The sequence below is a fragment of the Vanessa cardui genome, chromosome 24 (assembly GCF_905220365.1).
Source record: "Vanessa cardui chromosome 24, ilVanCard2.1, whole genome shotgun sequence".
NCBI classification, from domain to species: Eukaryota; Metazoa; Arthropoda; class Insecta; order Lepidoptera; family Nymphalidae; genus Vanessa; species Vanessa cardui.
In genome coordinates this window covers 7,669,090-7,683,550 of record NC_061146.1, presented here as the reverse complement: position 1 = coordinate 7,683,550, position 14,461 = coordinate 7,669,090, and the positions used below count along the sequence as shown (strand labels likewise).

General features: G+C 30.6%; 2 protein-coding genes across 3 annotated transcripts; one reads left to right on the top strand and one right to left on the bottom strand.

The window, feature by feature from the left end:
* Positions 1-3,382: 3,382 nt before the first annotated feature.
* On the bottom strand, positions 3,383-7,322 carry LOC124540279 (NF-kappa-B inhibitor-interacting Ras-like protein). Of its 2 annotated transcripts, none has more exons than XM_047117748.1 (3): positions 6,857-7,322; positions 5,533-5,702; positions 3,383-5,024 (listed from the first exon to the last, which is right to left on the bottom strand). In XM_047117748.1, exons 1-3 carry the CDS (start codon positions 7,077-7,079, stop codon positions 4,764-4,766), a joined length of 654 nt encoding a protein of 217 aa, XP_046973704.1. In that variant the 5' UTR covers positions 7,080-7,322; the 3' UTR covers positions 3,383-4,763. The 2 variants fall into 2 exon arrangements, with proteins under 2 accessions (XP_046973704.1, XP_046973705.1); XM_047117749.1 differs by having other exon boundaries at positions 6,869-7,322.
* A 470-nt stretch (positions 7,323-7,792) lies between these two features.
* LOC124540182 (dolichol-phosphate mannosyltransferase subunit 1) lies at positions 7,793-10,217 on the top strand. The gene is made up of 5 exons (XM_047117644.1): positions 7,793-7,985; positions 8,052-8,262; positions 8,385-8,575; positions 9,189-9,272; positions 9,989-10,217. Exons 1-5 carry the CDS (start codon positions 7,858-7,860, stop codon positions 10,122-10,124), a joined length of 750 nt encoding a protein of 249 aa, XP_046973600.1. The 5' UTR covers positions 7,793-7,857; the 3' UTR covers positions 10,125-10,217.
* The last annotated feature ends 4,244 nt before the right edge of the window (positions 10,218-14,461 follow it).

Genomic DNA, 14,461 nt, shown 5'->3' with positions numbered 1-14,461 from the left:
CAGCAGTGGGAATTTTACAAGCTATTTGGCTGTTGTCTTTTTTGTACACTTAGGCAACTATTAGTTGTAACTGTCAATAATTATATTTGATTACCGAACTAGGCTCAAATAGCTTAGTTTAGATACTGACCAAATACACAGGACACATTATACTGCACAAGTATGGGACCGGTAAGAGTTTAGACGCAGGACCAAACCATACACCAACTTCCAGATTTGCCTAACCACCAACCTAAAGAACAGAACATTTGGTTTTGCGGCCTTATATCAAGGCACTGGAGGAAGAAGTCGCAGGTAAATTATAATAAATAATAATATAATACAGAGAACAGTTAAAATGCGGTCAGTTGTTTGAGTTGTAATGAGTTCATTTCAATTAATTTCAATCATCATGTATTGAATAATATTCTGCCATTGTTTATTCTATCGACTTTAAAGTTGATGTCAAACCCTGATTCAATATAGAAGAATTGTAAATACAAATCTTGTACCAAGAATTCTCCTCCTCTTTGAAAGAAACACCTTAGACTCAATAAGAACTGGCGAAAGTAATTAAATTAAAATGAGATTATTCTAATTCCATCTGAAATCAGCCAGCATTTCCTTTTTAATAGTTAATTCATTTTGTAATTGAAACCATAGTTCTAGAAATAAAAACTTACTTTACTTGGTGGTAGGGCTTTGTGCAAGGCCGCCTGGATAGGTACCACCCACTTATCAGATATTCTACCGCTAAACAACAGTACGCAGTGTGTTCTGGTTTGAAGGGTGAGTGTGCCAGTGTAACTACAGGCACAAGGGGCATAACATCTTAGTTCCCAAGGCTGGTGGCACATTGACAATGTAAGGAATAGTTTATATTTCTTAAAGCATCACTGTCTATAGGTGATGGTGACCACTTACCACCAGGTGGCCCATATACTCGTCCGTCAACCTATTCCATAAAAAAAGAATATATATGTCGGCGCGAAACCACGAATTTAAGAAAAACACTTGTCCAGAATTGATTATTTTAATTATTTTTTTTTTAATTCTGTTTGATTGTTAAATTAATATTTTTTAGTGAATTTTGAAATGTTAAAATAGTCTGAAATATTTTAGTGTTTGTAAACAGCTGTTATGTTGAGTGAATAAGTCTACCCACCTACATATTTTTGTTATAAAAGATCAAGCACCTGCCGGTATCGACAGACTTGGTCGAGCCGTCGGAGCGATCGGACCGTCTCATATTGGAATAAATCAGAGAGGATTATTTCCTGAGTTTTATTTCATACCACCGAAAAAGGTTAAAGATCGAAACTCTGACAATCGTGATGTTGTTTTTTAAAAACGGGCTCGGACGTGCTGCTCCGTTATATATTTGAAAAAAAAACAGCGGTCTGCGTTTCAAATCGTAATAGCCTTACATCTCCTCATTTGGGAAAAAAGAGCTCAAGTTCAAACTTATTTTACTGTTACAAAGCCAAGGCGAGTAGTTTTAAATATATATTTATTAAAACTCAGTTTTAAAATGGTTGTAATTGCCCTCTATGACGCAAGGCAAAAAATTTGACGTGAATAAAAAAATTTCAAGTGTTACAAAAATGTAACTTTTTACGATTTCATATGTATGAAATACCTTCACTTGATAACAATGTCCTTATATAACTAACATATAATTATTTTAATATTATTTATATAAATAAAATAAACGAATGTTTGATCCGTATGTTGTTATACAATTAAACTTTGGCGACCATTAAGTAACAAAAAACTTATTCTTTGTATCCTTGTTATTTTTGTATAATTATCAATTGAGATCTTTATACGCTGACACTAAAATAATAAAGTCGTTTGATTTATTTATTTTGTATTGCGGACACTATCTAGATATATAAATAGTTAATAACATTTCCAATGCGGCACCAAACTTTAGAACTAAAATGTTTTGTCTCTTGTCTTGTACCTCTGGTAGCACTGAGTCATTCAGAATAGGTATTTTGATTTAATATTGATTAAATTTTAAACAATGATGTTGTAGTAAACAGATATGTTATTAACGCGCAAAAAGTGAAGACTAGAAAACGTCCTAGTTGGGACGTTTTCCTTCAATTGTTTTACGTAGTAATACGTTATAATACATCATAATTACGTAGTAATACGTTTTGCGTAATTAAAACATCTGGTTATCCCTTTTACTTATTGTTTTTATCAAGCTATCCTTTTTACTTTTACCGAAATGTAAAAATAAACTAAAATAAATGGTCACCGGCGCGGCACTTTTTTCTGTTGTTTAGTATGGATATAACATATCTGTTTATTATAATATTATTGATTTTAAACGTTAATGCAGAATAATTCGTGAATACGTGACTTTTATCTATAATATCTGCTGATATTTTAGATAAAAGTATATTCTTCTACGTTTTTAAACAAAAAATAAATAAAAAAACGCGTATTACCACAGTGTAATAATTTATATGAAAAACACAATTAAAAGTCAATAATTTGATTATTATCAATTTATTAAGTTACATTAAATCCTTACTATCTAAAACAATTGCACTAATCATTTTAATAAATAATACTTAAATTCATTTACATAGCTAATATTCGAGTTAAGTACATAACAATAAAATATTACTAATCATTATTTGATATATAACAAAAACAATTTTCTTTGAGCGGGAAGTAAATAATTCAACATATAATTCGATTGCAACGATTTAATATTACGTAGGTAACGTTTTAGTGAAACGTTTCATACGCAAGAAACGTACATTTAAGAGTACGCTTTAATAATTTTATTTTTTATAATAAATTTAAAGTGTCATATTAGAAGCATCATAAAAAGGTAGAATTGGACTTCAAAGAGATTTTGACAGATAATAAAAACTTTTTTTTTTTAATTTCAATAAATCTCAAGCGAAGATACAAAGTAGCACGCTTATGATAATCAATTACGAATTATTCATTTATTAATAATAATCTATGCCCCTTACATTATCAATATGGTGAGATGATTGAAAGTTTAATGGGGCTTTTAATGATATATCCGTTTGAAAAACTTTTAAAAATCTTTAACATAAAATTAAAATTCATATCAAATTAATTTTGAAAGAAGTAAATATAATTTAGTAAAATTAATCATAAAATAGGTACTCAAATATAACTTTGGAAATTCAGTGATTGAACTTCAGAGATAAAATTCTTAATTATTTAAAAAAAGCATATTCTTATATAAAATTTTGAAAATTATAGCTTATTGTCAAAATCTTCATATTATGAGTTTAAATAAACATTACAATATAGAATTATAATGTTTGATTTATACTAGCTATTTTCCCGCCCTTTAGACGTGGAGGAAAAAACAAATTTTCCAATAGATACATTTTCATATTTAATTTAGACTTTTTGACAAAAGTATATTTTTTTGTTTATATGCAGTCTCCTGAGCTATGCTATTCTATAAAAAAAACTCACCTATATAAATCCTGAAATTCTATTTATATCATAACATTTCTTTTTAAAAAATATAATAAATTATAACCTTTTGAAGCTAAGGAGAGTTGGTAGTACAAAATAAAATTACATAATTTAAATACTATACAAATAAGCATAAGTAGCATGCATTTGATCAGTTTCATAAATTCTATCCAATTTAAAAGTTATTTCATATATTTCAAAGATAAATACTAAATAATACTGAATAAAAAAACCCTCAAACCATACATAAGCAAACTACATCTATAATTGTCTATAGTTTCATCAAATACACTGTCCTTAAACCAGTAAAAAATACTTAGCATACGATCAGTTATCCATAAATTAAGTACATAAATATTTAAGTGTTTCATGAGTATGAAAAAAAATAAAATGTCATTATTAAAACATACATAATTAATGTAAATGAGATTCTTTAATACAGTGTTTTTGTTAAAGCATATACAAATACAGAACCTCTCATAAGTGTTAATAAATTAAAATCGATAAAGAACTATGATTGACTACGAGTTTAAAAAAAAACTAAAAATGTATGTCTACAGAATTAACTAATATTTATAACTTCAACTTTGATACATTTTGGCGCGAAATCCATGTCTTTTTTTAGAGACAAAGGGAATAGAACATAAGTCCAATATGATAAGTAACAAAATTGTTATTTTCATCTCGGGTACCAAACAACAATTATTTAAAAAAAAATTGAATATTAAGAGATAATACATAGCTATCTCAACATTTCTGAAAGAAATAAAAAACCTCTTTCAACACAACTACAGAGTTAGAAATGATCTGTGTAGTGCAGGCTATTGATTAAGAACTTCTAAGACATAAAATGTGCAGCCAACATGTGATTGTATGAAAGACAAGCAGATCTATTTTTTTTTTATTGCAACGAAATGATAATGACCTGCAATGAATATCCTTAGGTTCTTTACACAGACTTACACAAAGGGCGATATCGTTCAAACATTTAAACAATGTTTCTAGTCCAAATTACATACATATATTTTCACACTTTATATAACTAACTGAATTTTAATTCCTTAGGTTTTTTTTTAAATTCCATACTCACACTGTTTGGTTTTTGTTTTTCAGTTTAGTGTAGTAATAATTACTGCATATTATGAGCATACATAACGAAAATTGTTTTTTTTTTAATGTACAAGATCATTGGTAGAAATATTTAAACGATCACCCTTTGCATATACAAGTCTCCAATGTTGCCAACAGTCAGAACCTCAAGGCTGATAACAGAAGGGGCATAGATTAAAAACGTAATGTTACATCGCATCACTGCGATTATTTTTCTGAGTTAACTTACTAAGGGTTGATAGTTGAGGAAAGGCTGTTTTGTTCTGTACAGGGTTCAGCTTCGTCGTCATAAATATAAAAGGCTCATATAGGGACGGGCGGTCCATGGCGGATACCTCGAAATGGCGGATTTTCTCCCTGGCACACCAGTTAGCCGCTTTCGAGCAGGTATTTTCGAGACTATTGATGTCATCCGGACCCGTTCTGTTTCCGATAACTAGCATCACCACCTGTCAACAAAAAGTAATGTCATTGTTTTGTTTACAGTACTCTTAAAAAGCTGCTACAGGGGAGGGTTAACAAAACGAGGGAGTCTTATATAAGAAATAAAACTATTTGAACGAAAAGATGTCATTTTGACATCTCATGGGAGACCAGCAAACGAAGAAACGCATATTGCACAAGTATGTGTGTGCACCATATGTGTACGTACACCGTGTGTACATACTTGTGTACCAGTAAAATCTCATAATCCAATGGGACAGCAAATCCGATACGACTGGAAAGAGTTAAAACGCATGACCAACAGCTTAATGTGCTTTCTGAGGCACAGTATGTATGAACAGACTTACAGTTTCGAGACTCCAGTTTGTTACTTCAAATTTCTTTATAGAAATACAATCACTTTGTATCGGCCCGACATAGGGTTTCAACACACGGCATCTCAACCTTATATCTAACTACTGAAGAAGAAATAATGAGGCAGTCAGACCAATTGTGCACCAATAAAATACTGACCTCCTTTTTATCTTTATTTCTATCAATATCCTTCTTCAAATACATCAATACATCGAGCGATTCCGGCTGTGTAGTGTCGTAGACCATGACAAATCCCTCTGCAAATCCAAGGTAGTGTCGCTGCAACACTTGATTAGCTGTCAACTGCATCGTCGGTGATTGTGGTGGCCCTGTTGAAACGAGTTTAGAACCTTAATATATACCATATATAATATTTTTATCCAAACTGTACTCAGATAACTTAACACCATATAAATATATAATAAGACCTTATTTATTGTTATGTACGGAAACTATTTGTTGTCTAGTTCCTATTTAAGGGTGTTTGTCATCAGATATTAGGCACAAAACATAGCCTAAGTCTTTCCTCAGAGTACAAGGTTACTTCATAAGAAATTTCAGTTAAGTTTGCTTCAATAATTAAGCTTTGAAAGATGAACAGACATACAGTTGCATTAATAATATTAGTATACATTAATGTATCTTTGTTACATAACATTTCTATTATCACAAAGAACATGAATGTGTTATGTAAAAATGGCGTTTTCTTGTTTTATTTATATTTCTTTATGATTAATATTATAAACAAAAAAAATAAGTTAATGATTTAGTTTAAAAAGTATATCATTTGTTATCATGTTTCTTTTCAAATAAAACCTTCTGCAATACTATAAAGTAACCTTTATAGTATTGGTATCACCAAAACACAGAAAATTCTATGGCTGGTTATAGACTTTTAATTTTTTGAATATGGTATCATGGAATCATTTCTGTTATTTTTTTTTATTTAACCCCAAGTGAAACATGTGAGTAACAGCTGGTTGAATACATGTAAAGTGTACATGTATGTTAAAAAATTATCATTATCTTCGAGAGCATTGAAAATTAATACATGTCAAAGTGATATTATCTGTAAAAACCATAATAATTTAAATTGATTAATCTGATGCCATAATAGAGATTATATTACATTATAGTACAATATTAGATTTTTTTTTTTTTTTAATTAAATATACAGGACAAATAAAGAAGAGATTTTCAAATAAAAGTAAACTTTAATGTGGAAAAGCTGTAATTATGTTTTGAGTTTTTCTTTTAGAAACATTTATTTATTATTTAATTACATTACTGATATATCTAGCAAATATATGTGTTTATTTTCTATGTGTATAAATATGTCCTTATTGTAAGTGCAATAAAGCAGAGCAATATCACAAGCTGTAAGGGTGGTGAAGAAAAGTATTTTATCAAATCTTAATAGAAAAGCTTTTAAAAAATTTCAAGCAGTAGGCTGTAATAAAAAAAAAACTAATCTCAACTAAACCTTTAAACTCGCCTGTAAGAGGAGGCTCCAGGCCCGCGGTATCATAGAAACATACGCGCTCCTTAGTCCCACGGTCAGTTTCTATATTAGCGACGTATATGTCTTCAATTGTCGGGTAGAAAGATGATTTTAAATTAACATTTCCGTATATAAGCTGCTCTAAAACTGCAGTTTTACCTACGCCTTTCATTCCACACACAACTACTTTGCTTGTTTTACCCATACTTATTATTATAAAAGTCGAGTCCCTTTACTAAAAAATTGCTACTTTCACATCTGTGACATGATTTATATAAATAACATTTAAAATATATTGTGTTAGTTATTCGCTCTTTAGACCGTACAAATGAACAGTTGTTTTTAAAGACATAATTTTTAAAGTTATTTGATCATTTTTTATACACCCACTTAAAAATTTTGAATCGTAGAAATATTTACTGACAAATCGAAAAGTCAATATCGTTTGACGTTTAAGCTCCTTCGTAAAGTTAGTGTCAACGATTTAATCATTAATTCCGTAAAATGAATCTGTAAAAATTAATGAATCATCTGAATGAAAAATAATAAAATAAAAAAGACTTTCTGTATTCAATTAATAGTAGATTAATTAAATTGATTTTACATAAACCATCAAGATTTCATTAATTTGATTAATATTACTATTATTTATATGCAAAATACAATTTACTAATATACGTTATTATTATATTATTAGTTAATATCGTCAATACAATACACCTCAAAAATCCTTGTCTTTATTAATTTTAGTAAATTTTGTTATATTCTTTTTTGCATATTACATTACAGTTACTTCATGGGGATAATATAAAATTCCTTAAATATATTTAAATTTAACAATACTTTACACTATAGGAGTTGTTTATATTGAAATTATTTAATCTATACCTAAAATAATAATGTCCATGTTTCCTCGACCAAACACGAATACATTTTTCAATGTTTATTGACGTATGACAATTTGAGTTTTGACATACGTCAATATGGCGACCACGGCCTTAGATTCAGAAATTACACAAAGTGATAAATATTCCATATTATTACCGACTTACAACGAAAGGGAAAACCTACCGATCATAATATGGCTTATAATTAAATACCTCGACAATAGGTAAATCTTATTTAAATAAATGATGACTCTGTCTTGCGATATATTTACAATTTTTCATATCTTTAGCGGCTACGATTACGAAGTTATTATAATCGACGATGGCAGCCCAGATGGTACTCTGGAAGTGGCGAAACAACTGCAGAAGCTATATGGATCAAATAAAATATTACTACGTCCGAGAGAAAAGAAGTTAGGACTAGGAACTGCATATATCCATGGAATGCAACATGCAACAGGCAATTTTATTATCATCATGGATTCAGATTTAAGTCACCACGTAATAATTTTTTACAATATCATGTTAACTATTAATATAACCCGTCTATTTACTGATTCGATATTTCATTATATGTAATTTTTTTTTTTTTCGAAGTGTACAGAAAGGAATATTTCTTTCAGCCTCAATTCATTCCAAAGTTCATAGAACTACAAAAGAAGCATGATTATGACTTAGTATCGGGTACACGCTACAAGGATGGTGGCGGTGTTTATGGATGGGATTTTAAGAGGAAACTAATTTCAAGGGGTGCCAACTTTATAACACAACTTTTGTTAAGGCCTAACGCTTCTGATCTGACCGGTTCATTTAGGTAAGGATTTATCATAATTACACATCTTCAATTCAAATTTGGAACATGTTCTTTTTAAATACAAATTACAATTTGGTCATCATCATTGGACAAGTCAGTAGTGTAATTATTCCTCATAACAATGCTTCACCAACCTTTAGAACTAAGATACAATATCCTATTAGATTATATGCCATATTATATACCTATTCAGGCATAAGACACACTCAGTCTTCAAACTGAAACACAACAGAACTAAGTCTTGCTGTTTGGCATTAGAATAATTGAGTAGCTGGTAGTATATTGTCTATGGATGTGTTATTCAAACTGAGAAACTCTTAATAAATATAGTGTAAGTGTATAGTGTGAATAACTGAGATTAATGAAGTAAATAATTTTTGTAATGGTGAATATTATGAGTATTGTAATAAATATTCTACTCATCACAATGGATTGAATCTGAACAAATAGCAGAATAATTAGACAAACAATAATTTTTATTTATAAAGTAAATTATTGTATGTTCTTAAAATATAAATAAGAAAAACTATTGTAATGAACCGAAACAAAAGGTCCAACCATTATAGGGTTGGTGTTTAACATTTGTTTCATTTATTTAATGTTTTAATTGCAGGCTTTACAAAAAGGACATACTACAGAAATTGATAGACAGCTGCGTGTCCAAGGGTTATGTGTTCCAAATGGAGATGATCATTCGGTAAATATTTTATATATAATCAAATAATGTATATAAAAATCATACAGTTCTATTTCACCGTCCTTTCTGTAGTAATACATAAAAATATAGCTATATGTGTTCTACTCAAAAGAATCTTAGCCTTTTAGTAATAGAAATATATAGTTGTTTTCCAGTTTAATAAGATATTTTTACCGACTCCAAAAAAAGGAGATTTAATATTCAACATGTATGTATATAATAATGTTTGAATTGTTAAGTGTGATGATCTGTTTAGGCTTTCATGTACATCTGCTTAATTTTATTGTTTGTTATGTTTTTATGATCCTTAAGTGATATGAGACTCATTTAAATTTGTATGCTAATTGTTATATGTATTTATTGTATATTGTGAATATTAGAACTAAGCAATTTTGTTGGGTAAATAAATAAATAAAGATACTTTGTGACTTATAAAGTGTAATAGGTCATTAAGTCTCTTACTAATGACCTGAGGTCCCTAACTTAGCCCCCACTGTCTTGAGATGTTTGCCTTTAGGCTGACAAATGGCATATTATAACTTATCCAAAATCTACTCTGTCGTCTGTTAATTTGTATGTATATTGACTTTGTTCTATTTCAGTTGTCCATTATAAAATAAATTATTTGATGTTAAGTAAAGTTTAGTTTCTTGATAAAAGATGAATATTAGTTTTGTAAATTTGTAATAATCAAAGATTTGTTTCTACTTTTCCAGGGCAAGGCAATTAGACTACACAATAGGAGAAGTGCCAATTACATTCGTCGATCGTGTGTATGGAGAGTCCAAACTTGGTGGATCGGAAATATTGCAATTTGCTAAAGCATTATTGTATTTATTTGCTACAACATAAAGGACAATTTTGTTCGAAGTTTCAGACAAATTCTATTATACACAATCTCTTAATTTGTCGGAACTAAAAATTTTGCTATCCCTTTCTAATGTAGGGGGTAAAAAGAGTTGAGAGATTGTGATCAATGGGATAGCCACCGGTCTTTGTTTTATTACAATCATAATATAATAAAAGTGTTTCTAGATGTTGCTCTATGGTCTTTGTGCAATAGACAAACTGGTCGAAGCAACCAGAACAATACATTTTGCTGCAAACAAATTATATTATAGCTTGTCTTCTACTGTCCACGAGCTGTGTCTACATTGCCATTTTGACAGCTGGCTAGTGTGACCATAGTTCTTGTCTAATGCATAAAGTTGCCATATAAAGAGCTGACTAAAATATATAATTGTTATAATTCCCTGGAACCCACTATTGGTTCGAAATGTAAATTTGAATAGCTAAGTACAAATTCCTTCCTTTTCCTTATTATTAGTAGATATTTAAAAATGTATCGATATATAAGCGAACTTATTTTTTTTATGTTGAAACTAATAAATGTTGTAACCCATCCTGTTTTTTTATTAATTAGTCCATATTACTGCTGAAACTTACCTTAATCAATATTTCTTAAAAGCTTATGTTTGATCGAGTCGAGATGGCCCAGTGGTTAGAACGTGTGCATCTTAACCGATGATTTCGGATTCAAACCCAGGCAAGCACGGCTAATTCATGTGCTTAATCTGTCTTTATAATTCATCTCGTGCTCAGCGGTGAAGGAAAATATCGCGAGGAAACCTGCATGTGACAAATTTCATAGAAATTCTGCCACATGTGTATTCCACCAACCCGCGTTATAACAGCGTGGTGGAATATGTTCCAAACCTTCTCCTCAAAGGGAGAGGAGGCCTTTAACCCAGCAGTGGGAATTTACAGGCTGTTGTTGTATGTTTGATTTATACTGTTGGCAACACTTGACAAATATTTAAAAATTAAAAGTATTCGATGAATAAAAAATATAATCAGAAAAGTATCTATGATATAAAACAAAATTATCTGGATGAAAATACATTTAAATTCAAAAAAGCAATAAAAAGCATTTTAAATATTGCATGTCTGCAAACTAGTCTAAAACAGAAGCGATCTATATAACGACACAACTTCGATCACATACGAATTAAGTAAGCTATCCAAATTTATCAATATTTATTTCTCATGTGAATATGAACTTTACACAAACGTAATAACTTGCAATATGACCTAATATATTCGTCAATTTGACACGTTGATTTATACGCACTTGCTTTCTCGGGTTGGACTGACGCGAGAATCTATAGGGACGAATAGCGTCGAATGGCGCGGTAGGGAGCTATTTCTATTGGTTGTGTAAATCAGCATGATATTACAAGTTATTACGTTTGTGCAAAGATCATATTCGCATCAGAAAAAAAATATTGATAATTTGGGATACCGTACTCAATTCGGAAGTGATCGGATTTACGACTTTTGCCGATGAGACATCTAAGTTGTGTCGTACTATAAGTAAATATAATTGATCTCTTCTATAATTTTCTAACTTTTTCAAATGGAACGCTTATATTACGCCATGGCTTTTACCAAAAATCAGGCATGACTTTATAACAGCAAAATTCAGCCTCTACTAAAAACATAAGTCCTTGTGATCAAAGAGTATACCGAAAAACTATAGTTTAAAATAACCTCGATGGCATTGCTTATTGTTGATATCATACATCGCTCCATACCAAAAGGTCGTTTCCTAAAAACATTTATAACAGCAATATAGACCAATATGCCTTTTGTGTTATTAAAGGAATTGTACAAGCACACAGACTCGAATAAATAAGCTCACAGAACACAGCTTCCCAAATTAACATTTAATTACACAAATATTACATTTAAATAAACAAGAAAAGAGATGTTTAATATTCAACAATATAAAGAAAATCAATATTTACAGCACCAAAAAGCACCAAAGCTAATAAGTAATCTGGAAGCACCAAAGGCTTCCAGATTACTATTAAAAAGTAGTGCAGTCTTTGATGCGCTGGATGTGAGTTAGCACTAATACCATTTGTAGATAGCTATAGCCTGATAGGACTGTCTAGGGACAAGGTAGGCCTTTGGCACTCCATGCCATGACAATTTACATGCCAATCATCTACAGAGAACTAAACGATTTCTTGTTCGTTACTTTAATTTTAATGTACGTATTAATAAATAACGCACTAAAATGGCCAGAAAATCGCATTCTAAAAATCTTCATTAATTAATTATTTAGTGCAATAACGAGGCAATTAAAGTTCATTTTATTTTATTCATTTTTTGTTTCTTCAACAATGTGTACACTGACTATAATAATATAATATAACAAAAGTAAAATTATATTTTAAGTGTCACAATACTTAGAGAAGAACACAGCATGCACTAAAAGAAAACAATCAACATCATAGATAACCTAATTTAAAAATTATTTAAATCTTAATTAAAAGGAAATAAACTATGCAGTAAATATATATATGAGACAGGGTGTATCAACTTAGACATAATTTTTGTTGCCAAGTACAATCTTTTTCACTTAAAGTTACTTTCTTTCATTGCCATAATATTGTTATAGTTTATTGATTGTGATAAAACTTTGGGAATCGCTGAGCTATTTATTCAGGTGTAGAAACATTTAATTGGACAATTGTCTCAGCGGCTACTTAATCACGTAAATAATATTATACCAATCAGACATGTTAAAATTAGCATCCATTTTGATATTTGTCTCCTTATCATATGCTAAAATAGCAAAAAATCAGCTCAAATTATTCGAAACAAATGATTATCAATCGTTGGAAATATTAAAAGGAACCAAGAGAGATGTTAATTTGAAATCAAATGATTCATTATGGATCCTTAATTTACTGGACGATTCGTTAGATTTTCAGCGATTATATTTAGCGAACAAAGCTGACGAGAAAGTTTTCAAAAATATAATTTGGCCGGCAATTGAAAAGTAAGTACATACCTACTATTTACTTTATGACGTCCCAGGTTATTATTCGATACTAATCTATAATGATATTATAAATTCAATTTAATCTGTCAATCAAATCAATCAATTTACACTGTCTGTCTATTACCCTGACGACCTGCCCCTAGAGCACCAGTGAAACCGGGGCAGCAGCTAGTATGTCTGAAGCTCAGCAGTGCACTTTGCAATCCCTCTAGTGTTGCAGATGTTAATGGGCAATAGTAGTCACTTTCCATCAGCTGAGCCTCCAGCTCATTTGGGAAACAGTCATTAAGAATGTGTATATTTCAACTATGATAATACAATTAATGCAATGTAATTTTTAGTACAATTTTTTTAACATTTTACAACATTTTGGATTAGTACCTAGTTATAAGACAGCTGACTTCAAGATCCTGGGTTCCTCGGGGTAGAGAACATCACAGCAGCAGTCCGAAATTAGGCATTCGTCCACTATTTCTAAAGGGCATCTTTGGCCTTCCCAGACCGACCCTATATGAAAGTACAAGGCCGCTGAATCCACGTCCACTGTCCTGCCCTGATCGCCTAGATAGTTAAGGCCGGACCTGACCGTAATGTTTTATTATATTTATCGACATTTTTCATTATTCCGCAGCTACAAACTCCAAAGATCAATTATAGTAAATAAGGAAAATCGCAAAAAGGTACAGCCTGTAGACGAAAAGCAGATTGAAAGAATTAATAAAAACTCTGAAGCCAATTTTAATATTACCGATTTGAAAGGCATCAAAAATGAAATTTTGGTGTTGATGAATAAATTTTTGTAAGTACGATTATTTCAGTATAGAGAAACCGTATTTATAGCCTATGCCAAAATGAATAAAAATAAACAAGCAGATTTACATGTTCCTTGGTAGTAGGGCTCTGTGCAAGCCCGCCTGGGTAGGTACTCATCAGTAATTCTACCGCCAAATAACGGTACTCAGTATTGTTATGTTCCGGTTTGAAGGGTAAGTGAGCCAGTGTAACTACAGGCACAAGGAACATAACATCTTAGTTCCCACGGTTGGTGGCACATGACGATGTAAGGAATAGTTAATATTTCTTACAGCTTCATTGTCTATGGGTGATGATGACCACTTACCATTAGGTGGCCCATATGCTCGTCTGCCAACCTATACCATAAAAAAAAAGATTTACTAATTATTCAGCTATATTCTGCACTGCTAAGAGTTTAAGATTATTATACCTTTATTTATCCTCTTTAATTTTACTTCTAAAATCTTGATTACAGTTTTGACAATATATAAAACACCATTTTTTCGTAAATTCAATCGACCAATAATATTGCGTCAATTTG

Excerpts from the sequence above, each read along its gene's own strand:
- LOC124540279 (XM_047117748.1), bottom strand. The coding sequence starts at position 7,079 with ATGGGTAAAACAAGCAAAGTAGTTGTGTGTGGAATGAAAGGCGTAGGT. Across the intron at positions 5,703-6,856 it reads TCTTACAGGCGAGTTTAAAG|GGCCACCACAATCACCGACG; the intron begins GTTTAGTTGAGA and ends TCGTTTCAACAG. Across the intron at positions 5,025-5,532 it reads GAAATAAAGATAAAAAGGAG|GTGGTGATGCTAGTTATCGG; the intron begins GTCAGTATTTTA and ends TTTTGTTGACAG.
- LOC124540182 (XM_047117644.1), top strand. The coding sequence starts at position 7,858 with ATGGCGACCACGGCCTTAGATTCAGAAATTACACAAAGTGATAAATAT. Across the intron at positions 7,986-8,051 it reads ATTAAATACCTCGACAATAG|CGGCTACGATTACGAAGTTA; the intron begins GTAAATCTTATT and ends TCATATCTTTAG. Across the intron at positions 8,263-8,384 it reads ATTCAGATTTAAGTCACCAC|CCTCAATTCATTCCAAAGTT; the intron begins GTAATAATTTTT and ends TATTTCTTTCAG.